General features: G+C 37.7%; 1 protein-coding gene across 10 annotated transcripts in view; it reads right to left on the bottom strand.

The window, feature by feature from the left end:
• SATB2 (SATB homeobox 2) overlaps positions 1-27,366 on the bottom strand; it is a 252,709-nt gene that overhangs the window by 156,915 nt on the left and 68,428 nt on the right. For 5 of the 10 annotated variants that reach the window (XM_073880632.1, XM_073880639.1, XM_073880612.1 and 2 more), the window contains exon 3: positions 5,013-5,189. In XM_073880632.1, the coding sequence (XP_073736733.1) occupies positions 5,013-5,184 (172 nt within the window). In that variant the 5' untranslated portion in view covers positions 5,185-5,189. Of the gene's footprint in view, positions 1-5,012; positions 5,190-11,406; positions 11,492-26,239; positions 26,468-27,366 lie in introns of those variants that run through there. The other 5 variants (XM_073880605.1, XM_073880604.1, XM_025893989.2 and 2 more) reach the window with 3 other exon arrangements.

Raw genomic sequence — 27,366 nt, 5'->3', positions numbered from 1 at the left:
TTTTCCAAAATCATACAGGCCAACGGGTACATGAAAAGATGCTCAATAGCACTACTTATCAGGGAAATGCAAATCAAAACCACAATGAGATATCACCTGACACCTGTTAGAATGCATAGTATCAAAAAGACAAGAAATAACAAGTATTGGCAAGGATGTGGAGAAAAGGGAACACTTATGTACTGTTGGTGGGAATGTAAATTGGTACAGCCACTGTGAAAAACAGTATGGAGGTTCCTCAAAAAATTAAAAATAAGGGCACCTGGGTGGTTCAGTTGGTTAAGCGACTGCCTTCGGCTCAGGTCATGATCCCGGAGTCCCAGGATTGAGTCCCGCATCGGGCTCCCTGCTCGGCAAGGAGCCTGCTTCTCCCTCTGACCCTCTCCCCTCTCATGTACTCTCTCTCTCTCTCATTCTCACTCTCTCAAATAAATAAATCATAAAAAAAAATTAAAAATAGAACTACCATAGATCCAGATATTTTACTTCTGGGTATTTACCGAAAAGGTAATACTAACACAAAAGAGAGAGAGAGAGAGAGAGAGAGAGAGAAAGAAAGAAAGAAAGAAAGAAAGAAAGAAAGAAAGAAAGAAAGAAAGAAAGAAAGAAAGAAAGAAAGAAAGAAAGAAAAAGAAAGAACGAACGAACTTGAAAAGATATAAACAGCCATGTTCACTGCAGCATTATTTATAAAGCCAAGACATGGAAACAATCTATGTGTCCATCAATGGATGAATGGATAAAGAAAATGTGGCACACACATGCACACACACAAATATTACTGAGCCACAAAAAAAGAAAGAAATCTTGTCATTTGTGACAACACGGATGGAACTTGAGGGCATTATGCTAAGTGAAGTAAGTCAAACAGAGAAGACAAATACCGTATGATCTCACTTCTAAGTGGAATCTTAAAAAGAAAAAATTAAATTAAAAAAAACCAAGCTTCATAGGTACAGAGAATAGATGGGTGGTTGCCAGAGGTGGGGGTGAGGGTGGGCAAAATAGGTGAGGGAGTCAAAAGGTGCAAGCTTCCAGTTATAAAATAAATAAGTCCTGGGGATATACTATACAGTATGGGGATTATGGTTAATAATACTGTATTGTATGTTTGAAAGTTGCTAAGAGAGTAAATCTTAAAAGTTCTCATGATAAGGAAAAAAAATTCTGCAACTATGTGTGGTGATGGATGTTAACTAGACTTATTGGGGTGATTATTTCACAATATACACAAATATCAAATCATTATGTTATATATCTAAAACTAATATGTTTATGTCAATTATGCCTCAAAAATATATATAAATAAAATTCTACAAGTTACTTTAAAATTTATAGGAAGCAGAGGAGAAATAAGATGCCCACTTACAAATTTAGTCAATTGTACACAGTGAGGACTCACGTTGCCATCTCCGCCACCTCCCCAAATCCACCATCTACGTTAGCACCTATGAATAGCTACTTAATCAGTAGGATAAAGAACTCTCTCAATAACGTGGAGAGATCCATAGTTATTACCAAAAGCTGTATGGAGCAGAACTGAAAGGATGAAAAGAAAAGAAGAAAGAAGAAAGGGAATGACCAAGTTTAATTTGGGGGAGTGGGTAGGGTTGCTACATAGCAATTTCCTAGGTTAACATTCCTCTTTCAAAACCAGGAAGACTTTTGATTCAAAGATACGGACTCTTGGTCCACCATAAAATGTGCTTGCTACTCATTATCTCTTAGACTGCCTACTCTAGGAAAAGCAAAACGCCTGGTATCTTTTGACTTTTTGCATATGTAAAACAGCAGGTCAAATGTATCCTGGATCTCTCGTCCTTGAGAATCACAGAGAGTTAATGGTGTGTGTCCTGGCAAATGGAGGGCTTGGCTCGGTTAGAAGCACCATGCCCATCACTTATGACAGTATTTTTTGCCCTTATCTTCTCTGGAGTCCCAATATGTGGCTTCAAATAAAGGTTACTATCAAAGGGGAGGGGGGAGAGTGTTGGAAATCCCTGACCTCCATTTTAGCGGAATTTCTTCATCCTTTAGAAGCAAATATTCTTTCTTAATAAAGTCTCTTAAGCTCACTTGGAGGGAATGTCCTCTCAAAAAAGAAATTGACTATCCCACACTCACAAAAGCATGGGTGCACTATCTTGTCATTAGGACCTGAGTATCACTCCAAAATAATGATATTGCTAATGTATTTTCTCTTTTCAAGGCAATTTCAATACCCTCCAAACTCTTTTCTGGGCATGTCAAAATAAAAAAAATCATGTTTCAAGAGCCTTAATTTTTAAAATAGGCTCAGGGTGCGAGGGTGGCTCAGTAAGTTAAGCACCCAACTCTTGATTTTAGCTCAGGTCATGAGCTCAGGGTCGTGAGACCAAGCCCTGAGTCAGGCTCCACTCTGAACACGGAGCCTGCTTAGGATTTCCTCCCTCCCTCTCCCACTGTCCCTCCCCCAACCCCATTCACGTGCTCTCCCTCTCTAGAATAAAGAAATAAATCTTTTATAAACAAACAAACAAACAAATAAATAAATATAGGCTCAAGCAACCCACTCTCCTTGCAGTTTAGTTCTGTCCAAGTTTCCCAACGTAGGAAGAAGTTCAGAAACGCTCAGTTTCTCTGCTGCAAATGGATTTGCTAGGTCACCCAATGACTTCCCCAACTTGGGGGAATTACCTAACCAATGAACAGACAAAATCAAAACAAAACAGAAAATCAGAACCATACAAACTCAGACTTCGAATATGCAGTCACATTTTGTTCTACCTCCTTTTCTAGCTTTCTCTCACTCTGCTGCTGCTTGTCCAGCACACAAATGACCAGTCTTATCATGCATTCTGTTTGGTCTATAATAAACATGCAGCGAATTGCCTATGTTTGATGATCTAAATGACAACAAAGATCTAATACATTCATTTCAAAATAAACAATTCCAAGTTTTTCCATGTACCCAAAACAGAGATCAGCAGCCTAATTTAAAACTAAGGAAACTGCATTTTTTCCCCTCTAAGATTACAGTACAGGACCTAGTACCAAAACCTTTGTTTACCTACAAAATAAAGTATTAACTGTGATCTAGAGTACCTTCAGAATGTTGATTCAACTTTTTAAAAGTGTAACATTCAGTATTTTTTAACCATGGTTTTCAAAAACTTTGGGGAAGCAAGTATTTGCTTTTGACTTTTCTCCTGTTTAATCCTCCACTGTAGACCATATCCCTTGCTACTGTATCTATCTCACCCTGGTGGGTAGAACTCTCAGTCCACATCACTGAATGGAACAGTGTGGCTCCCTAGTGCAAATTTCCTGAGAGCCCCTTCCCTGAGCATGTGCCAAGAATCAAATCTTGGCCACTTAGTGCTCTGTGCTCCACATGTGAGCTCACGGCGTGTTGAGCAACCGTGCTAACTGAGATGGATAGCCCTGTCAAACAGGAAGCTGGCACACCAGGATGCAAGCAGTGGGATACAATGACCTTTACATTCAGAAAAAAAAATCCCTAAAATGGCATGAAAAGTTTATGGGGGGGAGGAGGAGGGATTCTTTTATTTCATTTAGGCACATAGCATAAAATAAAAGCAATGGTGCCCAGTATGCAATTTGCTCGGGATCAAATCTTGAATCCCTTACACAAGAAAGAAAGTCGTCAGAGAAAGGAAATGAATCATCCTTTATCACACTGCTTTGAAAGCAGTGGACTCGACAATTCAGCTGTTATTACTGCACCCGACAGGCCAAGCGCTCGGATTCAGACAGCGCTTGGACTCATAATGATCCATGGGGTTACTACCTGCCCTGGGAAAACATTCTTGACCTCTGGTTTCAGGTGGGTTGCTTTCTTGGTAGAATTAAAATCTAATTTAAATACTTAAACATTTTTTAAACAGTGATGATCTGCTTACAGAATCAGAGTCAAGGGCTTGGATATTAAATCCCATGTCCTCGGTCACCATATTTGTAACTTTGTATATATTGCTTAATCTCTCATAGTTTTCTTATCTGAATAAATGGAGGCTCTGACTGACAATTCCTAGGAATTATATTTAGAGGGACTCATAAAAAAAGTTGCAAAAATCTGTGGCACATATACCAACGTTAAGTAAGAATAATAATATAGAAAATTAATATATAAAACAAGACCTGGAAGTTACATATGTCTCTCCTTTGGTTATAACACATTATCATAAATTGTACAATTCAATCATTTCAGCTTAAATACAGTAACAATCATTCCATTAGGTCAATTTTTTTTTTCATTTTTCAAGGTTTGGGGGATATTTTTATGTTATTTGTTTTGTCAATTCTTTGCCATGAAAGAACAATGGGCTATGCTTCAGAGTGAAGCAACACAAGCTCACAATGGGCTGGGCTCGCCAGTGCTGTACAATACACACGGAAATAATGATGCAATTTTAATATTTAATTAAATAGATAAAATGAATTATCACAAAAACACTGAGATTTTTGTTGTTGTTTTGTTTTGTTTTGTTTGTTTTTTTTTACTGAATGGACTACCCTAAAACTACAGAGCAATTTTCAAAGATACAAAAGTTTTGTAAAATGCATCCATTTTTTTTGTATTTAATTAAAAGCTGATTGTAAAGTGCAGAAGCTGCAGGCCTAAAAGCAATAAATAAATTTAGAAAACTGAAAGCTTATAAATCCTGTACTGAAGTTTGGATAAGTTAGGATCAAACATCTCCGCACTCTGAGAACCCCACTTTAGGGACTTAGAGAGAATACCAGAGTTATCAATGCCAACAAAACTAAGATGATCACTTTAAAATGCAAGTTTATTTTGGTGGCTCTAGAGGTGCTGGTCAAATGCTTCCCAAAGCAACCAGAAAATAAGACGCCACAAGAAACATTCTGCTATTCGCTGTTTGGAAAAGATGTTAAACCTGACCATTCTTCAACCCTTGTTTGGAAAATTATTTCAGGAAACACATTCTTCCTCAAATCATGACACACAGAGGCATGGGGAGAGGAGAGGAGGGGACACGCAGTACTACCTTGTGCCTGAGCAGCAGAGCTGTGGGAGTATCCCAGGGCCAGGAGCGCGGTCTCCACCAGCTGGCTAAAAAGCACATCTTTTCGAACCAGAACGAACTCTGCATGTTCTTCTCTGTTGTCATATTCAAGAGAGCCATCCAACTGCTCCACTACACAAAAGACAGGAATCATCAAACCTGAAGAGACAAAATTCAAGAGCAAAACACAAACATTACAAAGCAAATCTCAGTCACCGTGATGAGAAGGGAAGAGGCAGTTATAAAAGTTACTCATCTGTGATCGACAATGGTTTAGATTAAACAAGCCTCTTAGTTGGATGGGCCTAATGGGAAAGCTGTGGATTTTTTTTCCCCTTCCTTATTACTATCAGACTGCAGCAGAATTGCCCTGGGCAAAGGCAGAAGCCCTCAGATTCCAGTCATTAAAATGTGGAGTGTGCCCATCAGAGGTGTCCTGCCTGAGACCCTAACTCCAGAGCTGCCACAAAGCTGAGGTTAAGGTGATGACCTTCCAGACCCTCATAACCTTCACGTCTATGGTTTTGTCATTAACTATTAATCGGGACTAGCATTTCCAGATCAGATCTGCTTTTGTCTGGAAATGCTGTAAGATACCTAGTAGAGAGGCATATTTGATTTCGGGGCCTAAGTTATCAAGTGACTATGTCTAAGAAAGCCAATAGGAATTTTTTAACAGTCCCTCTTGTATCTTTTATCTAAGTCCCAGCAAACAGGTCATCAATTAGTCTGCAAATATCTTGCTCACGAAAATCTTAACTGACATTTAACTTATGTCAAAACACGCAACCAAATGTAAAACTTTGTCTTCTTTTAAATTATTATTTTACATATTAACACCAGTTACCACTATAAAGGGAATTATCTCTTCTTGTGTTTTCAGAGAAAAGAAGTAAACTACCCTAAAGAATAAAGCAAATTAGTCTAGTTGAAAATCTGTTGAAATCTGTTGTCACTGAAATATTTCTCTGCTTTGTATCAAAGTGTGAAAAGCTAAAAAATGTTTAATTCACCAAAGATTTTTTTATAAACTGTTTTTTATTTTTAAAAAAGTCATACAGGCATTTAAATCTAAACATAGCCAAGGCATAAGAAGATCAAAGTTTTACCAACATACAAGTAATAAACATGGACTCTGCCCCATGTAATTCACACAAATTAGTATGTTATGGAATAAGATCTGTTCTGGGTCTTCTCTCTTCGTGCAAGAAAACCAAAAGTTATGAAGGACAGGTGGGCAAGCTGAGAGATGGGGGGGGTGGACAATTAGTTGGTCATTGCTGAAGGCACTTTACAATAAAAATAAGACCTCTGTGTAAATGACCCATGGGAGTTCTGCCTGTGAGACACAGACTACACAGGAGTTTTTCTAAAAGCCCCTCCCCTCTGCCTAGACCCTAGAAGCCTCCTGACTCACTCTCATCTGGAAAGCAGAAGGTGGGAGCAGACACCCTACAAACTACCAGGTCACAGATGCAGATTTTTGTTCTAAAGATAATACAATGGTGCAACTGGTTCCCATGTGCTAATTATTATTATTAAAGATAATAAGTATAGGGTGTAATTATTAAATGTAATCATTATTAACAATAATAATACTCATTAAGAATTGTTATCATTAAGGATCATGGTAATTATTATTAAGCCAGCACAACAGTCTAACAAGTCACACCATACCATTCCCCGGGACAACTACTGACTCCGTGTTCACTCTCAAGAACAATAAGGCAGCATTATTGTTTGTAGCAAATACACTATCTATGGTACAGATTTATAGAAAATAGGAAATAAGGGTGAAGCAGACTATTTTAGACAAAGAAGGAAATTTAGCCTGGCCACATGGTGCCTTATAAAATATTTTTTAGAATTGTGACCAGTATTAGTCTATCAAACGCTTACTTACTTATGCCCAATTTATTCCCAAATGTAGGTAAGACATGAAATGAACACTATAAATTACATTGCCTCCAAATTATCTTTGTGCTCATTCATTTATCCAATTTTTATTCCCTGAACACCTATTGTGTGCCAGGTATCCCCTGTGGCTTCAGAGACACAAGTAAGAACAAGTCTGATGTGGCTCCTGCCCTCAATGCTGTTGAAGGTGCTGTAAAATCTTCCTAAGCAAGCATAATGGCATTTTATAGGACCTATCCATCAGAGTCCCTACCAGCAGGGAATAGCCCCCATTTAGACCTTTTAACTCTTACATACTGGTATATGATCTTTGTCCAAGGAAGCAGGTTGATTTCTACTTGTAATGATTTCAGCGTATGCACACATAGGGCCATGTAGTCAGTGGTGCCATAAGCTACTTCACCACTAATACCTATGTGTACATAAGTTTCAATGCTGAAAATCCATGTGCAGTTCCTAATGTCAACATCTGAGTGTCACACATCTGGGAATCACAGATAAGGCCTTTCAATGAATCCAGTTGCCTTCATAAGCTATCATGTATCCATTACTTAGGAACCATAAATCTTTTTCAAGTCTATAGTCAACTAAAAAAAAAAAAAAACCTAAGACCCTATTAATTTTTAAAAATAACAGTTCAGTGAGTAAGAAATGAAATACAACATTAAAGCACAAGGGTCTATACCATTCAGGAACTTATGTTTTGAAAGTGTCAGTTATCAAAATATTTCCTAAACAGTTTAGTCCAGGGATTAAAGAAAGCAATCGTTATCTGACATGAGAGCAATAACTCCTTCCAGTCAAAAAGCAAGCACCGATCCTTCACAGCATCACCTACTTAAAAAGAAAAGAAAAGAGAAAAGGAAAGGAAAGAAAAGGCAAGGCAGAGAAAAGAAGAGAAAGGAAAAGAAAAGGATTTTGAAGTCATTTATAAAATAAAACAATATTAACCAGAAGTGTATGACAATAGAATTTACTCTGAAAGTATATATATATGAGCTACTAAAAATAAACGGATTATATAAAGAAAAATGTACCTTTTTACTAGAATTTCATGAATCAAATTTCAAATTTCAATTATGAAATTTTTACAATGAAACACAATTTTTACAAAAGAAGAGGAAAAATAGGTGTGATTACTAGTGACAACAGCAAGAGAAATGAAAAATGGTAAAACAGTCCAGTTGGGGTCAAGTGTGAGGAAGAAGAAAATTAAGGCATAGGTTTTAAAAACTTAAAAACAGCAAATCCCTGGCAAAGAAAACTATAAAAGGATGAGTAGGAATATATATCAAAAAAAGGCATTCCGTTTGATCCCCCCTCCTCACTCTCTCCAGGCAAAAAAGAAAAAGAAAAAGAAAGAAAGGAAAAAAGAAAAGAAAAGAAAAGAAAAGAAAAGAAAAGAAAGAAAGGAAGAAAGAAAGAAAAGAAAGAAAAAGAAAAAAGTGGCAGTGGATAAAAAGATAGCGAGAGTATTTGAAAAGCAATTCAAAAAATAAGAATGGGAAGAATTAAAAGGTAAGTTCCAATAAAAGAATAACAATGTAAAAATGAAATGTATTTACAATAAAATTTAGAAATGATCAAGAAAAAAAAGAAAGAAACTCTTATTCTAGCCCTGTATCTGGAACTTATGACATTATTTTTCTTTTATTGTAGCACAGACCCATTTCCAGATGATCAAGTAGGGAACTTTGAACCTTTTGATTATAAGCCTCGCTAAGCTTTTTACAATTGTGGCAGGTTAAAGCAGGTAGTTTTGTCTAAGGGACAGCACACAGTCCCAGCCATTTGCTAAGAATTAAGAGTTGTTCTGACAATTGGGATGAATGGTGAATTCTGTTGGCACTGAGGCAAAATGAGCAGGAGATTCCTTCCACTAGAAAAATGCATTTCCCAACTGTCATTAGATCCAATGCTCAAACTGTCATTTTCATTGTGACATTATTTCTGAAAAAGTGTGTATGATTACAAAGGCAACCTAATCTTCACCACGGCAGCCATGGGAATAGAGACAAATGGGAGATGGTCAAATGTGGTGGTGACTAGCTCTGCATAAGGAGGCAGGCAACTCTTGGATCAAATCCTGGCACTGTCATTCTTTACCTATTGTAGTGAGCTCGGGTAATTTATTTGACCTCTCAGAGGCTCAAATTCCTCCCAGGTAAGATGCAAATAATAATGTCTACATCACAGAGTTGCTGTGAGGATTAAACTCTGTGAAATAGTTGTCTGACAGTTCTCAAACAATGGAACCTATTTGTTTTTCTTTTTTTTCAAAATCAGTATTAATACCATTAATTAATACCATTAATACAGAGGAAAATAAGGAATCAATAATTTTTTTCAGTGTCCATAATCAATGCTCATGAAACTTACTAAAAAGCTTTTCTTCAGAATAAAAATGATACTCATAATCATTGAATTACTTAAGATGTTCAATGTGCCCCAAGCAAAAGGGTGAAAGTATTAAAAACACATTTTATACTCTAAAACTGCTTGCCCACTACGGTAGCTATTAGCCACATGTGGCAACTAAACACTTGAAATGTGACTAGTCCTGAATTGAGATGTGCTGTAAGTGTAAAATACACACTCAATTTCAATGATTTAATAGCAAAAAACAAATAAATATAGCATGAATAATTTTTAAAAATCAACCGCAGGTAGAAATATCTTGGATGCACTGACTTAAATAAAATAATTATCAAAATTAATTTCACCTATTTAACTTCTTTTAAATGAAGCTACTAGGAAATTTTAAATTATACATGTGGCCCATATTATATTTCTAGGAGAGCTGCTCTAAGCAACCTGCCTACACCAACATATACAATGGTTTTTCTGACACAGGATAAAGTCATCACAAACTGATAACTAAGACAATTGTGCAATTGTTTTGAGCATTTCTTGGATGCCCCTCAGTTATCTTTCCTCTGTGTTCCAGATCGTAGGAGACTTGAGGACAGATGTACTATTGGTTAAACTCCAAAATCTAACGTGACATCTCTGCATCATCAAGCAAAGCGTAGGCCATTGTTTTATTCCTAACTGTATTAATCCAACTTCTTTAATAAGGGAAAGGCTTTTTCCCCCCTTCCCTTCATTTTAAAGAACAGTTTTCAGGAAATGCCACAACACTGTCATGAAAGTGGCCCAAGGAACAAGTATCCTGTAATGCTCTGGATAGCTCACCTCAACAATGAAAGATGGAAGAAGGTCCAGCGGCTAGGGTCTAGAGAACCGGATTACACCGCTTTCCACCGTCGCACAAAACAAACCTGTCACTTGCAAAGCACCTGCTAACTCACCACAGACTCTAGCATACACCGTACCTTCATCTTTCTCCCCACCTTTACCCCATGAGAGGGTATCATTATTCTCATCCAGTAAATGAGGAAACACCATGGGAAAATAAGTAACATGCTCAAGAGAAGCACAAGGAGAACAGTTCAGGTTAGCCAACTCTAAACTCCAGGCACGCTGCTTTCTTGGGGATGGAAAACTACACCTGGAAACCCACACCCACAAAAATGCAAAGGCTTGGCCTTTTGGCAAAGGCCCCTTCACTGCTCGCAAAGCCCAATGGGTGACATGCATTGCTTAAAAGTAAATTCACCTTTTGACATGTGAGGCACTGTGCTAGGCACACAGAAGGAATCAAACACAGTCCCTGCCCTTTGGTCACTCATAGACAAAGAAAGGCTCAAATGAGTCATAGTGGAGGTGGAGGTGACAGTGGGCTCCAGCCGCCACCCCAATCCCTTTGTCTCCTGGGTCCACCCTCATTCTTGGACCTGCCCCCTGAATGACAGGAGCCAGTCTATGATAGGAGGCCAGCCTTTCTCCTCCTCCCTTTCCAAGGGCTCCTGAAACAGTCTATTTCCCGAAGGAAGGCAGCCCCAGGGCCCACTCCCTTCCCTGAAGCTGGCAGTGTATCTGGTTCTATCACCTGAGAAGGTCCCAGGGCTAATTGAAGATTACAAAGGCTTTAGGGCAGAGCCTCTCATATCTGTTCTTTGTATAAAACTGAACCTGGAGTAAAGCACCACACTTAGCAACCACCACAATCAATAAATCACAGAACCCTGAAACACTGAAACAAATTCTACCGTGTAAACCGAGAGCGAGTACAGGGTCTACCGGGAGGACTGGGAGAGAAGAGAGTGAGGGGCGGCAACTATCTTTTCTTATTGCAAATTTATTAGAAGAACAAAACAAACTTCATTCTCTCTCCCCTCCCCCTTTTCCTCTCCATCTCTATCTTTCTATCACACACACACACACACACACACACACACACACACACACACACCCTGAGTCACATACAAGAAGTCACTTCGATATTAACCTTCAGTATTAGCCTCTAGACGCTTCCACCCACCCTAAAACAATCAAGGCAAGTCTGAGCACTGAGATTGCAGAGAGAAACAAAAAGAAAGAATAGGGTGTCCCTCACCTCCTTCTTGGGGTCCCAGGCAAAATTTCAAGATGGATCAAGTAAATCTTTCTTACTCTGCTCTTTTCTGCCCCTGATGTCCTCTCCTAGGCACCCAATCTCCTGAGCTATGGTAACCAGAGGCTCCGCATTCCACCATTCCACTCCAACCTCCCATTCCCCCAGGGGCTGAGCTCAAAAATTCCACAGAGATTAATAGATAAAAAGATGCTACACTTTTGTTGTTGGAATGGTTTAGCAGTCCTTTAATCTTAGATATACTTTCATTGTAAAAGAAACTCATTGTATCCTATATTAACTTCTAATGGAAAGAATTTCACGTAATGCAATTAAAAAAAAAAAAAAAAGTTTTCACCAGGCTTGACGTGGCAGGAGAGCAAAAATATCTGGGGGCAAGGGAGCCATCCGCAGGTGGACTGGAGGTCCTCTAGGCTCCCCTCAACTGCTCCACTTTCAAAGTTTCTCTCTGACCCTTGCTCGCAAACAAAGGTTCTCTGAAGGATTAATTCATTTGTCTTAGTTGTTGGTTTTCTTTTTCAAGTCTTACTGCTGAGGAAGCAAGAGCTGACAGAGAGGGGCAACCTGTGTCATTCAAAGGGGGAGGAACACAGTTAATCCTACAATGATGGAGAAGGCAAAATTTGCTTAACAATTACTCTAAGGCATATTAAGTCATATATGCAGAAATGTTATTTCATGTTCATCCATGACCCAATTATTTGTAACTCAAGGTTACATCTCCAAATAAAGCTTCAACAATAACGCTCCTTAATGCCTCTCTCCCTTTAGGGAAGTAGGGTGGGGAGGTAAGATTATCAAGAAATACTTTACTCTCAGAATCCTGTCTAGTAAAACCAGACACTACCTTGCAGCCCCTGAGGCAGATCTTAACTTTGGAAGATAAGAACAAAAATAGGCCAGGGGTGGGGCAGATGCACGAACTCTAGTCCTCTCTTACTTAACACCCTAAAGGCTCAAACTGAGCTTCAAGTGGTAGGGAGAGGAGATGGGTTCTGGTCTTCCAGGCCTGTCCCCAGACTGAGAGATCACGATTCAACCTGAAGCCAGATCTGAAGGCTGCAGGATAAACTCCACGTCTCTCAATACTCCTCATTTATAGAAACGTGGTAGCAGGATCAAGTTGGCCAGGCCGTCTGCAAAACAGGACTTCATAGGCACACAGAAGGCACAGTGTGGCTACTTATCTAAACAAAAAAGCCTGAGCTACACCTGGGAACTGGGCCATAGCAAGCCTGACCCAAGGAACTAAATCCCCTGATGTCAGGAATGTCCAGTGAGAGTGAATGAGAGGCCTGCCTTTTCCTTCTCCAACATGGGCTGGACTTAGGTCTAAGTCTTCCTCACTCCCTCACTCACCGCTACAGCCCTGAGCCTGACTTACAGCAAGTCCAAAATAAATGTTGGTGCAGTTCAACAAAATGCTAATTCTAGCCAGACATTCAGAACCACCATGAAGAGGCGATGTCAGTTCTGGCTTTTTGCCGTTACTTCCCAGCTGAACTTGTCACATCACCATAGCCCACTGCATTGCATTCAGCATCAGCATACAAGAAGAGCTTTCTAAGAAACAATCCACACAAGTGGACCTGGGGGCTTGCTCCATGCTCTCCGGGGAACGTCCGCCAGACCACAGGGCCGCGTGCGACCACTGTGGACAGAAATTGTTGGTTTATCACCAGGAAGGCATCGCAGTCTATTGGTGTTAAGACTCAAGCAAGTGGCTAGCAGTACTATGCTCTGTGACCATATACATCCTGGAGCCCTAGGGGTCTGGTCTGCAGTCCTATAGTGCCCGTACTGGAAGACTGCAACATCTACATCTTTCCTAAATCAGACAAAAATGTTTACTGACCCTGAAATTTAAAAAAAAAAAAAATTTTAAGAAAAAAGTAGAATATGTAAGTTCAATTATCACAGAGGAGTTCAAACATGAAGTATCCCTTAGTTCAAAACTAAATGTTTGCGGTTCTTTTCACAGTGGGTTATCAATGCATATAGGAAGTCTTGAGACTCAATGGCTTGTTAAAATAACTACACCATAATTCATTAATGGTAAGATTTCTGTCCTTCGTTATGTAAAATTTTATTTTAGCGGTCTCTGAGAAGATAATTTTTCAGATCGTATTTAAGTGTAGATGTATGTGCCGCTCCCCTCATTCTCATTATCCTCTCTGGAAAAGCTAGTTGCAACTTAGAGTCCCAAAAGTCAGAAAAAGAGTCAATAAAAATTGTCTTTATATTAACATTTGCTTTATCATATCCAGTTTTGAGCTTTGCCTAAATGTGATTCTGTCTAATTTAACAATTAAAATAAAAAATCCTTGATTGATTTCTCCAGTGTAGTGTTAAGGAAAGGTTAACTGTACTGAGGTTCACTAGCAAGAAATTAATAAAGGAATCAAGCACTGGGCTCTCAATAAGACAAGACTACCCAGATTTCTAGTGGGAATATTTCACAGCACAAGCATGTTTTCTTTGGGGAGTTTAACTCACCAAAATTATTAAAAATTGAGATCAAACACTGGTGCAAAGCCCCAAAGGAAATCATACTAGAGTGGAGAGATTTTTATCAAATAAAAACCTGAAAAGGTGAAGTTTTTAGAGTAAAAAATAAAAGGCTTTCTCCTTACAAAAGGAAATCCTACTCTCAAAACAGCAAAACAGGTAGGGATGTCTAATAGATGTGTAAAAATCATCACTGTGAAGTGAATGCAGATTTCACAAAGCCAAGCTTAGACAAGCAGCCATCAGGACTACAAGCCACTCTCATTCTCGTACCCAACAAATGCCTCCACCGATAGGTAAGAGAAAGCAAGCCCTTGAAAGGGCTGACACTAGAAGAAAAAGAAAAGAACAAGGAGAGAGCAAGAAAGTCAAAATCATAGTGTGTATTCTGCAGTTCCCTAAGGGTACACCGAGATCTCTCAATTGCAATACATAGGATATTATTATTGTGACTGAGATGAAGTTAATAAAACCCAGCCTTCAGACTGGGGAAACTCAGGTCCCCAATGATGGAATACTTGCCAGAAAAGATATTTTAAGTATATATGTACCTGTGCAATTTACAGCAATTACTTAAATAAGAAAAAGAGAACAGAGAAAACTCATATTTTCACTTTATGATTCTAATACATCCCCTTTGTAATGTATATAATTTCCAAGAGAGAATATTAAATTTAATATTAAAAAAAACTAAAGAGATCACTTAAGCTACAGCATATAAATCCACTGAAAATCTTATTTTCATCCTTAATGTTATCCAAAGGATACTATCCAGCCACAGGAGGAATGTCATCCCGCTTTTAACTATCTTTGAAAAGCCTAAAGAAATTTATTTGTCTCCCGGGGGGGGGGGGGGGGGAAGGATAAATCTTAATTGGAAAGATAATACAAGTTTCTACCTTCATTAAAACAAAAGGCCCTGGAAGAATACAGCACCTTTTTAAATCTGGGATGATCCCAGATATGGAACATCTCAATCTCAAAGATTCCACTTCTAGATTCCCTAGATTCCTAATTTCTTTAACTCTCTAACTTCTGAGCCACAAAATCAAGCATATTGATGTAGTTTCACCCACAAAGGGCCAGTTTCAAAACAGATCTAATCTCACAAGCTCAACACAAAATAACAGAAAAGACAAGCCTAAGGCTCTTTTTCAAACTCCACATTCAAGGAGAAAGTGGTTCCTTTTGGGGCGAACTGAGGGTTAGATGTGTGGGTGAGCTCCAGTGTGGCCACGGTGCCTTGCCCATCGTGGTGAGAGCGGCCCCTTCCTCTTCGCACCACTGCTGCCTGCGTCTACATAAAGACGATGAAAGAAACTGTACCTCACAGTTTCCATGAACATAAACGCATCTCTTTATTTTGTTAACAGAAGTAGGGTTCACAAAAGTGATGTTTTCAAAGAGCAAGCCTGTGTTTACTGTATATCTGAGAGGCTGGCGGCACGAAAGACGATTTCGTGAGTTATGTCAAAGGGAGAAGAGGGCTGCACCTCAGAGGCTGTCCTTGGGTAAAGAGAACTGTCTCCCTCAAACTTGCTTTCAAGCTATACATCAATCTTCAATATAATTATGTTTGACAGAATATAAGCTCTTGGCAGTTAACTTGTTTACAATAAATGTTTAGTTTGGGTACATGGACTGTATTTCAGTTTTATAAATATCAAACACAAACCGACAACAGTCCCATTATGGGGCTGAGAATTATTTTGCTATAAATCTCTTTATTGGGGGGCCAAGGGAATTACTTTGCAGCTTGTTTTCCACTAACCACTTGGAACAGTGTGAAAAGAGGTACATTTATACTCTGACCCTGTGCTAATTGGAATTCTATACATTTCCATGGGAGAGCTTGCAGTATCAATCCTGAACACGCAGGTCGCCTCCCCCCTCCGCCCAAGGTTTCACCATGGTGGCAAAAAAATACAAATGCAACAAAATGTTTCTTACCAAAGTCATGGCATTTTCCTATGGCTCTTATTCTCCTCAAAGTCTCCTGGGAACTAATGGCCATTTGTGACAGCAATGGCAGGCCTTCAATGGTAAGCTCTAGTTTGGGGGGGGTTTATAAGTTAGCTTTAAAAATGTGCTTAAGGCTCAAACTTACTATATGAACAGGACTGTAAATAGAGTGAGTTTTGCTGAATGTTACCTGGAGATTCATTTAGGAAGGAAAAAAAAAAATCAGGATCACCTTAGTTACTCTTGCAAAGTACCTTTACTTGGGTCTTAAATGTGTTTAACTTACTTTCAGAGAATAGTGTTCCTCTTATACCCCCTCAATAATAAAAGGTGTTAGTCTTCTAATACTACACCTGCCACATCTACGGCACAAAATCTTGTCTGAACGGAGCCTCAGAAGCTGAACGCTGCACAAAGCTTCAGGAGTACCCTGGCTTAGCCCCACTCTACCCCACGGGCTCTTTTCTCCTGGCACGCATCTTCACTAGCCTTCGGCACGCATCTTCACTAGCATTCGGAACGCCCTCTAGTTCTCAGAGGGGTGACAGTCTGTCATTGCAGGGTTGGTTTCCTCACTTGTTTTTAATTTCACCGTTATCTTGTAATCAGATCCCTATATAATATTTCAACTCCAACATGGTATTAACATACACAAAAGATCATTTTTAATTTTCCAAAATACTACTGGGATATTCTGTCACTTTATTATTTAAAAGTGAGATTCCAACTTCTTTCCCTCTGGTCAAGGTTATAATTTCAGGTGACATAAAATAAAGAATTTTTTGTCTCTCACCTTCTAATAAAGAAGGTAAGACACTGATTTGTAAGTCTCATGGGTCATCAAATTTGATTTTCTTTAAAATTTTACCACATGAGTTTCATACATGAGAGAGAGAAGAAAAATATTTTCATTGCATTATCAGCCTCACAGGTCTTGTTAATATCAAAAGCACTAGTTTACAATGTGAACTAATGGAAAATTGTTAAATTTACCTAAAATAATCAATCCTTTTTTTTTCTTAATTTAAATAAGCCCTTTTAAGACCTTGACTATTTAACTGCTATTTACTTGGGGAAGGGGAGACATGGAGAAGGTGACTGTACGAAAAAAAAAACTTTTTTTAATTGTACAACAAAAATTCCCTCCAAGGCAAAAAGACATTATGCCAAGTTCCACCCAGAATTAATGTTTAGGTTTAAATTATAAAGTCCAGAAAAAACGGAACCACTAATAGACCCTTAAAGCTCATGGCATTCGTCACCACTGTTAGGTTATGTAAATGTTAAAACTGAAAAACCCTTTGCTGACAAAAGTATTTTAATGAAGGTGCTATTAAGTAGACTCTCTGAACTGATTTAAAAAAAAAAAGAAAAGCCTTTTGAGCTGTTTGATATAAATTCCACTCTAAGGAGGATTATGCTTGGGACAGTTCTGGGATTAGGAGACCTAGGCCAGTAAGGGTTTACTGCCTATCTTATTCCTTTCACTTTACCATCCTCAGGAAGATTTTTAAATATTGAACCCAAGAAAATTCTTAGCTACAGATTAAAGAGATATTCTCCTCTAACTCTGTCAACAGAGTCCAACTTTGGGCTCCAAATGTTCTGATGGCCAACATTATTTGTGGCTTTAGGATCCCCACAATGAGCAGGGGTTAACTCCACTGTCTGGCTAACTCCACTGTCATCATCAAAGTTGCCAGGAGCTCACAGTTTCTATGAATAGAGTAAGAAATATAGCTCAGAGTGAAAGAAAACTAGCCACTGATTTTGGCTGCTGCCAGTCAGCTCACTCCAAGTTGCTGAAAGCTCCACTCTGGGGAATGAGGCCTGGAGGCTCAGCAATGCGAAGGATTATGGATTTAATAATGGCTCCAATGGCTTCCAATGGAGGCCAGAGCCTATGCATCTCAAGTGACAGTCTCTATGACCTGAGTGAATGTCAGTGATGTGCACACACGAAAACTCAGCGTCCCCCCAACCCCGTGTGTTCTGAGGAGAAATAAGGGCACTCATGATTCACCTTCAACTCCCTCTCTCCCCTTCAGCCTGGTTATAACGTCCAGAGGAGAAAGAACAGCAGGCCCAGGGATCACACCTAACCTTTACTAGGGAAAGTTTGTAGTAAGAGAAATATTCATTACTTTCGTCTTCCATTACACAGGTTAAAACAAAAAAAAAAAAAAAAAAGGTAGTTATACCTCAGGTAGAATGAAGAAAATTTGATTTCCTTTCTCAAACATCATATGAAGACAAAAATCAATGAGCACTTTAATTGTCCCTTGAGCAACCACCTCCCAGGGGCTCCTCTCCCAACTTCCCAGGGAGGATCAAGAACCAAATGGTCTCTCCCAAAACTGATTTTAGCTAATAAGTGCAACAAAGTAAGTGAAAAGCATTTCAGTTATTCTGCATCCTCTCCAAGACTAAAAATTTGTACATTGTGTGACAGGTCCACCTCATTTTTCTTAATGATGTTTTTATTATTCTTTCACTCAATTAAAGCAGAAATGGATATTGCATCTTCTGACTGTATAATTGTTATTGTAATCTGTTTTCGATCACTGCTTGGGAAATAGGTCCAAAACAACATAAACTCTCCACTGCCTCAGAAGGCAAGTCATTTTCTTTTACTACGATACTTAAAGAGACATTTATCATGCTGCTCTGTTAGCATCTTTGGATTATGATAAAAGAAAGTTCTTGTTCTGTTAACCAAAAAAATATAATGTTTTGAAAACACTGCCATTTTAAAGAGTTTTGATATGAGTGCTTTTTCCTAATAAGCTATCAATTTTGTCTTTCCTTATACATACAAAGAACTGGAACAAATACAATAAAAATATGCAATTTTAATATAGGGAATAATCAAGAAATTTAAAAATCAATCATATTCAGTTATAAAAGAACTGATACACTTGCTTTCCAGCCAAATAAAAAAACAAGTAAAAAAAATTGTTTTAAAGAAAGAGAAAGATATCTCTGCTGAACAGGATGAAATTAAAATTGTCTCTATGAAAAATGCAAATCACCTCTGTCAGATCTTAGTGCTTTGGAAAACATTTGCTCTAACTAGAGTCTCTATTAATTTTTTTTCCATATCTGTGCAAGTCTTCAACAAATAAAGTCACTGAGCTGCTGGGCACATTTCAGTAACTGTACAACCATCAGTGGGCACCAAACAGTTACTGTGGTGTGAAATGCATACTTTTTTTATAAGTGGTAGCTGGCAGTGTTTCCCCTGAACTTTTTAATCTCTGTTGTTATGTTAAATGCTATCATTTAATAACCCACTGTGCTAAGACAGAACTCCATTCCAATGATAAGACAACTAGTTAAGGAAAGATCCAAATTTGCCTTCTATCGTGAGCAACTAAAATGCAAATCTACTCCCCCCAGAGTTTTACTGTCCTAATGTGTCATAACCACAAATAAAGAACATTCTTACTACTACGATACAGCTGCCATAATTTGATGATAACTTTATTGCAAGGTTCAAATTCTTAAAATTTCTATTAATAGTCTTTTCTTCATTTTAAGCATTTGCCAAACTAGTAACTATAATAGTCACTAGTTTATTTTTAAAGTTTTAAAGGTACACACATCAATGAAAAATGGAAAAAATACATCCCATAAACCCCATTGCCATAATGATATATCTAAAGCACATTTATTCCATATTAAGTCATTTTTACCTAGTTCTTAAAAAATCTGTAATAAGTAAAACTGCAAATGGGAAGAAAAGATACAAGTTGTAGAAGACCATTTCTGATGTAGCCTTTCACTTCATTATACTGATTTTGCCACAATTTCAAAATCACTTGCTATTAAGCAGCAAAACAATTCTGCTAACTGAAAACAAAAAAAAATTACATAGAGTTCCATGCTTTTGAAAACTCCTGCATGGAACACTTTTACATAAGTGCTGTGTAGCATGAGGTGCTTGTAGGGCTCGTTTCATGTAAAAGAAGAAAATAAATGTTTGGCTGATCACTGATAATAAGGGAACCAATGTGACTTCAGAAAATGGAAAAGAACACACTATAGAGGCTGCGTCTGTGCTTTTTTGGAAATCTGTAAGTACTCAACTGGCTTTTGTTTTAACTCATACCTCAATTCCACTCAGGGCCGTCTACTTGGACTCTGAAATATCTATCACATTACCCGTAAGTAGGAGGATGATGAATCCTTTGTATATAAAAATCCATTTTTAACACATAGACATTTTCAAACCTCTATTGCACTTTAAAATAAAAGGAATTCACAACTCTCTTTACTGGCACCCTAAATTAATGCTAGAGAGCAGTGGTGATTGGAAGTGAGACAGGCCCCATATAATCAAAGTCAGCAGAGGGAAATCACTCATTTTAAAATCACTATAAAGAAAAGAATGGAAGCTAAAAGGCAAACTCTCTCCATTTTTCGAGCTAAACATAAAGGTCTTCTACTTGAAACCATTTTCACTTTCTTTCTTTCTTTCTTTCTTTCTTTCTTTCTTTCTTTCTTTCTTTCAAAATAATGAGTTAAAATGTATGGGTTAGATCCAATATTTCACTGCTGTTTTTATTCTTGGGGAGGGGGGGGGGGGGACAGGGACCGTGCTGCCAAAGCTTCTGAAAAGAGTTTGGGCTGCTAATTTTCCGTTCACAAAATCTAAATTCCCCTTATGCATCTCACACAACTCATGAAATAATATGAAACAGTATTATATCACTGCAAATTGAGACATTTTTATCAAAATAAAGAGTGATGATGCCAACATTTCATTTGTCATTTACCACTTGTCACTTTTCACTGACAAACTGTTACACATACAACTTTTGTCAAATGCTCCATCTTTAAATATGTTCCAAAATGCCATTGTACCTCAGCATTCATATAAGGATGAGAGCAAAAAGTACTGTTACCACACATTAGTTACATAAGTTTATTTTTTAAAAAGCCTACTTATTAGATAAAATATAAAGGACTTTTTGTTAATTTACATGCTATGTAGGATAAAGTTTGGCTTTCTGAAATAAGACAAATTATGAACATATTTTATGCACCTAATGTGAGATTATTAGTTATAAGAAACTTTTTTAATGGTGAAGAAATGGGTCATTTTTATCTCAACAGAAACCTAAATACTCTAAAAAGACCTAAGAAAATATACAATTTGGAATTCACCTAGCCCTGTTATTGTCTTTTTTACATATGCATATAGAGTCTCTACACTGAATTCTTTTTAAAAAAGAAAAATAAAGGTTTTAAACTATTAAAGTAGAACCATCAAACTTGACTGCTTACCAGCTATACCTTGCCAGACATACCAAATAACTACCCTGTCTTGCCTGGAATAAAACTGATTTCCACATTCTTAAAATAATGCAAATTCACATTCCTAGATCTTTAATAAATGACAATAAGTCTGTTTATATATACATAAATATAATAACATATATACAAGATATCTAAGATGTACAGACTGATTCTACTAGTCACAACCCCCTGGGAAAGAATTATATTGCTTATTTTCTAGAGGGGTTAAAAAATAGATGCCTTAAGGGACATCTATGTAGTTCCAACACACATACACATACACACACATTTCATTGCAGATGATCTTGAATATATAATGGTCAGTGGGTTTCTGTTGATGGAATACAAGGCTTCCAAAATTACTTGAAACATCAAATTATGCTCAGGACTTTGAGGGGCGGATACCCTATGTTCTGTTTAATGTGTATGTTCCATTGCATATATTTTTTTAACCAAGTATATCTTTATTTTAATAACAGGCCAAGGACTAAAAACACTTTAGAGAAGGGCTATTTTTCTACCTCAGCAAAACTACAGAGGACATGCTAGATTGTTGGATGACCCCAAAGCCTAAGTTCATTCTATTAAAAGATCTTAAACCCTTAAAAAAAAAAAAAAGTTGAATGTAAAAGGGAAATACAATCTTTTCTCTTTTGAAATAATAATATTGAAGCCTCCCTACAAGCATAATGGGGTTCATCCTTGGCTAAAATGAATTTAATGAGTTTTTGACATTTTACCCAGGTTGACAATATGTTTCTAAATTTCCAAGTATTTTATACATTTTAATATGTCAATATCTATATTCTTTCATATCTGCACTCCTTTCAAAAAGTAAAATGTCTCCCTACAACTGCTAATATGGTGACTGCACCTGACCTGAACTGCATTTCTTTTAACCTAAAAGGAAATGTTCCACATGTAGACAATTAAACTAACTGTTGTTGCAGACAATGTTCAGCTCTAAATGAGGCCCTGCCCAACAATCGTGATCACATTTGCTTCCCTATTTGAATACATCAGTGTGTATTGCATAATGATTTTTTCCCCCTTGTAACAAGACAGTTATGTTCTTCAAAGGGCTGCCTATTAGCAAGAAGAATAGGCCGACTTTGGGTCAACTAGTTTATAAGATAACTTTAACAAGCAATTTCTCAACAAAATTAAATCATTATTTTAGAAAATTCTTTTTCAAAAAAAAAAGCAAACTTTTTTCAAAAACAGCAAATAACCCTAAAAGATATTCCCAGTGTTCATTCCCCTAAAATCTAGAACATTTAACACCAAAAAATTATCAAAATTCATAGAAAAATGAAAAATATCAAAAAGATTTCTGATGTTTAATGCCTCCTATCAGCAAATACACCATCTGGTATACTACAGCGCTGTTCATTCAGTTTAAATAAAGCTGTCTGAAAGTTCTTCTTTAAGCCAAACATTTAAAAATGAAAATACTTGTGTTAACAATGAATGAAGCACAATAATTTATTGCTATTAAAGCACAACTGGCCAGCGCCTTTCAGCAGTCCAGGAGGAAAGCAGAATGCCTTGCTTCCTCTGGAAACTTGATTGGCATCACTTTCATTTTATGCTGTATGTTTCGTGGCTGAAGCATTACACACAGCAGAACATTTTAGGTACTTATGTTAATGGTGGCAAAAAGGATCATCTGATTCTTATTTTCGTCATCCTTAATAATCTTCTTTTTCTAAATCTTCAAATAGATCTGTAAGTTTTAATCAACAATTTCACAAATATAAATTTCCCCACCATTAATCATCCTTTTTCAAAATCCTTATGGAGTGAATTACTAGCTGAGAGGGGAGGCCAATTCTAGTAAGTGAATGTTACCCAGCAGGGATATAAAGCTGTCAACACCACGGTGCTCTTGCTTGCTCTAAACTCTCTCCCAGCCTTCATATGTTTTTTAAAGAGATATTAGCCTTTTTTTTTCCTGGGGACCTTCTATAAAAGCTGACTGTCATACACATCTGAACGCTTATTTTATTACATACATGGTTTAAAACACACTACTTAGATAAGAACAAAAACATCCCAGAAAGTGTTGTAAGGCAAAGCAAAACTGACTACTTTCTAATAGTCTTCTAAAGCTAACCACATTGTAAACAACACACTAACTTTTAAGTCCCCTATTAAAACGCAACCTTGAAGACTGTGATAGTGTATCTACCACCTCAACTAGTTAAATCCAGACACTAAAATAATTTCTCTTTTTTTTTAACAAACACGTTCTCAAAAAATATACCAAACTGTCTCTCTCTAAAAATGTGGAATCATGGCAACAGAATTCACTATTGCAACCAATGCATTCAGAAAAATTTATTCACCTCACTGTTTATCAAAAATAGTAAGATAAACTGCCATGTTATTGGGCAACCAATTAACTTAATGATCTCCCCTATTTTTAGGGGCAAAGCTTTTAAGAAAGAGAATCACTAAAGATTAACAAATACATCCTCCCAAATTTTGAGCTCTATTTTTAAAACATTAATTATTATAACCATCTTTACAACACTGACAGGATTACAATATATCTGAAAATGGCAATAAATGATAGTTATAAGAATTTTGTAGTTGTCTAGCTTATTATATTGTTTCATAAAGAAAACTTAAACAAAGGAAGGTAGGGTAAGAGAAATATAATCTATTTTATATTTATTCTATGTCCCAAAAAACCTTTCAATTACAAAGAACTGCTAACTAGAAATGTATTTTAAACATTCTTTTAAAATTTAAAATGTGTATTTTTTAAAAGGTTTTGCTTTTCTCCAATCTATACACATGATTAAAAGTTACAAAGAAATGAAATTATCACCATCTCAATGTACATTAGGAAATTATACAAACTTAAACCCCAAAACTAATATTAACATTCAATGAAAAACTTTACACTGTCAAAATTTTAGGAGTTGTTATATTTTAAAGTTTTCTAAATTAAAATCTTTCCAAATAATCTCTTATGCTATATAGAGCAAAATCTTTCTTTAAAAAAATTTTTTAAAACCTGCCATATGTGAATTCTTTTAACCACTTTACTATTAAGTATTATATGTAATATCTATTGAGACAAACTAATGACATCTATTTTCAGTTTGGAAAGCAACTAATAAGACCTTTGCTATTACTAAATTAAAGCTCAGAAAAAAATGACTAAAGCAGCTTGTTGAAACAAACCCATTATTCCTCCTGAAGACTTAATTTTGCTTTATATCAAATTTGTAATAAGTGGTCAAATGTAAATCATAATCTCAGAAAATAAGAAACGTAACCACTATTTTACACAAAAGGTATCCCTGGTCAACGAAATTGATATGCTATAGGAAAAAAAAAAAACAACCTTATTTTAAGGAATCACAATTGGTAACAATTACGTTCTAAAATGTTTAGATAGACTTCTTTCAATCTAGTGAATTTTTTAGTAGGTCTTCAGAAAGAAACCAAAATTTCTAGTCCAAGTTTTTTTCTATGTGCATAAGGCCACTTCGAGAACACATCTCCTCCAAGGGATTTCCCAGTTTTTCAATCAAATAGTATCAGCACTTATATCATCTTACACTTGCTTTTATCATATTCGCTATATATTTTTCTTTCTTATATGCATATACTAAAGATGTTACAAGAAGTCTTAAGTTATTGTTCTAGTCTCAAGATAACACATAAACAAACACCACTTTTAAAAAAGTGGGTCACAGAACTATCAAGTTTTCTTTTGCTTCATTAAAGTATATCTTTAAGTCCGTAAAATAAAAGGCACGCAAGCCATAATGTATAGCCAAATAATTTTTTAAAGCTTTAGAAATGGTGAGAATGAATGCTTCTCCAGGGAGATGATTAATATAAGGAACTACGGCAAACCATTCTGAATGTATACCATGAAGAAATAATAATAGCAAACCAAGTAAAAATAGAAACGTGTTATTTTATAAAAAGTCCATTTTAACTCTTTAAAAAGGCATGGACATTTATTCTTAAGTCTTTACTTTGAAATACATACTATGGCTATTTAGAACATGGGGTTGGAGCTTATCATTAAGTTTTGCCACGGTTTTGCATCATTTCAGGCAGGAATATAAAGAATTATATTAAATAAGCTACTGCTGAAAATATTAGGGGAAAAAAACCTCTAGAAGCAAAAAAAGATTTAAACTAATGATTGATCTCAAACACAAAAAAACTGCCTGCCAGGTTGAATTGTGCATTTTATATGCAGAAAACAACTAAGCAAATGGTGTAAGTCTCAAAATATTTTAATAATGTTTACATTTCTTATGTATCTTTATTTTCTAAAAATTTTTTCCTAATCACTTTAAAAGAAAGTGGTGTTTAAGTAGTAAAATCTACAAAAGCTTTTCTTTAAATAGTATTAAATTCTTGGAAAGGTAAACAGCATGTAGCCATTAAGACTACTTTGCTATTTTTACCTGTTGTGCTAGGATTCATAACAAAGTTACAAATGCATATGACCTTAAACTTTATAGAAACGGTGACCTTAAAGCCTCTAAGGGCCTGACAGATTCATAATGATTCTTTATTTCCTACTTGAAATGTGGCAGGAAATATTCCCAGTTGTTACTAATCTATCTCGAAGCACTGTCCTACCTACAAACTAACACCAACACTCTTGCTCCTGAGCATTAAAAACTAGTCCACAAAAGCGATCGCACCTAAACTTCATCTCTACAGCAGACACTCTGAGGCAAAGCACAAGAGTTAAATCACTAAAAAGCTCTCTAGGAAAATCTAGAAACAGTTAGCTGGCTGTGACATAAACCTGCCAACACCTCAGCACACAGTGGCAAAGTGCCCAAAAAATGCCACCCTCTGGGTAAACCACTTTCTTGTTTTAACTCTAGATGAAGCTACCAGTTGCAGATGAGAGGCGACGGGGGCATTATTTGGCAACCTGGAATTCACTTCCTGTAATCCTACACCGCGACAGCGCCTAATCAACCTGAACCCTGACACCCGGGCCATTACCGCGGGGCCGCGGGGCTGCGCGCGCCTCCCCGCTCCGGGCTGTTACCTCCCACGGCCTTGGCCACGGCGCCGTTGGGCCTCCCGCGGGCTCCCATGGGGCTGCCGTTCTGCTCCAGCCGGGCCACCTTCACCGGGGGAGGCCCCTTGACGTCGGGGCTGCCGCTCCGCCGGTCGGGGCTGTCCCGCAGACACGGGCTCTCGCTCCGCCGCTCCATGCTGCTCCGACTCGGAGACAAAGTTCCCACCGGCAGGTCGCAATAAAACGCGCAGGGACCTAGGGAGGGGGCGGGGGGAGGGAAGGGGGAGGGAAAAAAAAGAGGGAAAACCGCTCACACACGTGATAGACGTTCAGGCCAGTGGCAGAGCGCTGCACCACAGCCACACAAACTTCCTCCCACGCTGCCTGAGGGGCCCGAGCCGGGAAGCGGGTCCCCACCTTACACTGGGCGGCCCAAAGGAAGCTCGAGGTGCGGCGACACTGCCCAGTCGCTCTCCAGGAGTTAGCTCTCGGTGACGATCACCAGGCCAGCGCCCAGGGGCGCCCAGAAGTGGCCCATTCATTGGGGCAGGGTTGGCATAAGCCGTTCTCGGATGAGACAGCCTCGCCGTGTGGGGGTCAGGGTTGCGGAAGAAGTGAACGTCATAAAAAGCCATCTCACCCACTCGAAGAAGGGGTGGGGATGTACACAAGTCCATAAGAAACCGAATTAACCACATGATGAATGTGCTGTGAATGGCGGGGCAGGAGCCAAAGGCCTGGCATAAGGACTCCTTGAATCCCCGCTTTTTACCTTTACCGAGCAAGTCTTGAGACACAAACACACTTTGCACAAAACCAACTCATGAGCATCCAAAAACATTTCGAGGTATTCATCAGAATACTCTCCAGAATAACCTTCATCACAATGGCGGGGGCTACAATCGTTATTATTTTGGAACGTTCTTATGTTCTTCCGATCCTAAGTGATTTTTTAAAAGCTCTTCGGCATAAAACACAAAAGCAAAAAGCACTTAAATTATTAGGTTAAGGAGCAGACTTCATCAACCCCAATTTAAAAATTTTTTCCAAAAAGTTTTCCTCTGGGTCTCTTGGCTGGCAGCGTGCTCCTCAAGGAACCCGCAGATCTCGGCAGCCCGGGATATTTGGGGGACGGCGGAAGAGGAGGAAACACC

This window comes from Callorhinus ursinus, unplaced genomic scaffold (genome assembly GCF_003265705.2).
Source record: "Callorhinus ursinus isolate GAN/ISIS: 27379988/994484 unplaced genomic scaffold, GSC_fseal_2.0 scaffold2, whole genome shotgun sequence".
NCBI lineage: Eukaryota > Metazoa > Chordata > Mammalia > Carnivora > Otariidae > Callorhinus > Callorhinus ursinus.
The sequence above is the reverse complement of the archived record's forward strand: the minus strand, read 5'-3'. Positions and strand labels throughout refer to the sequence as shown.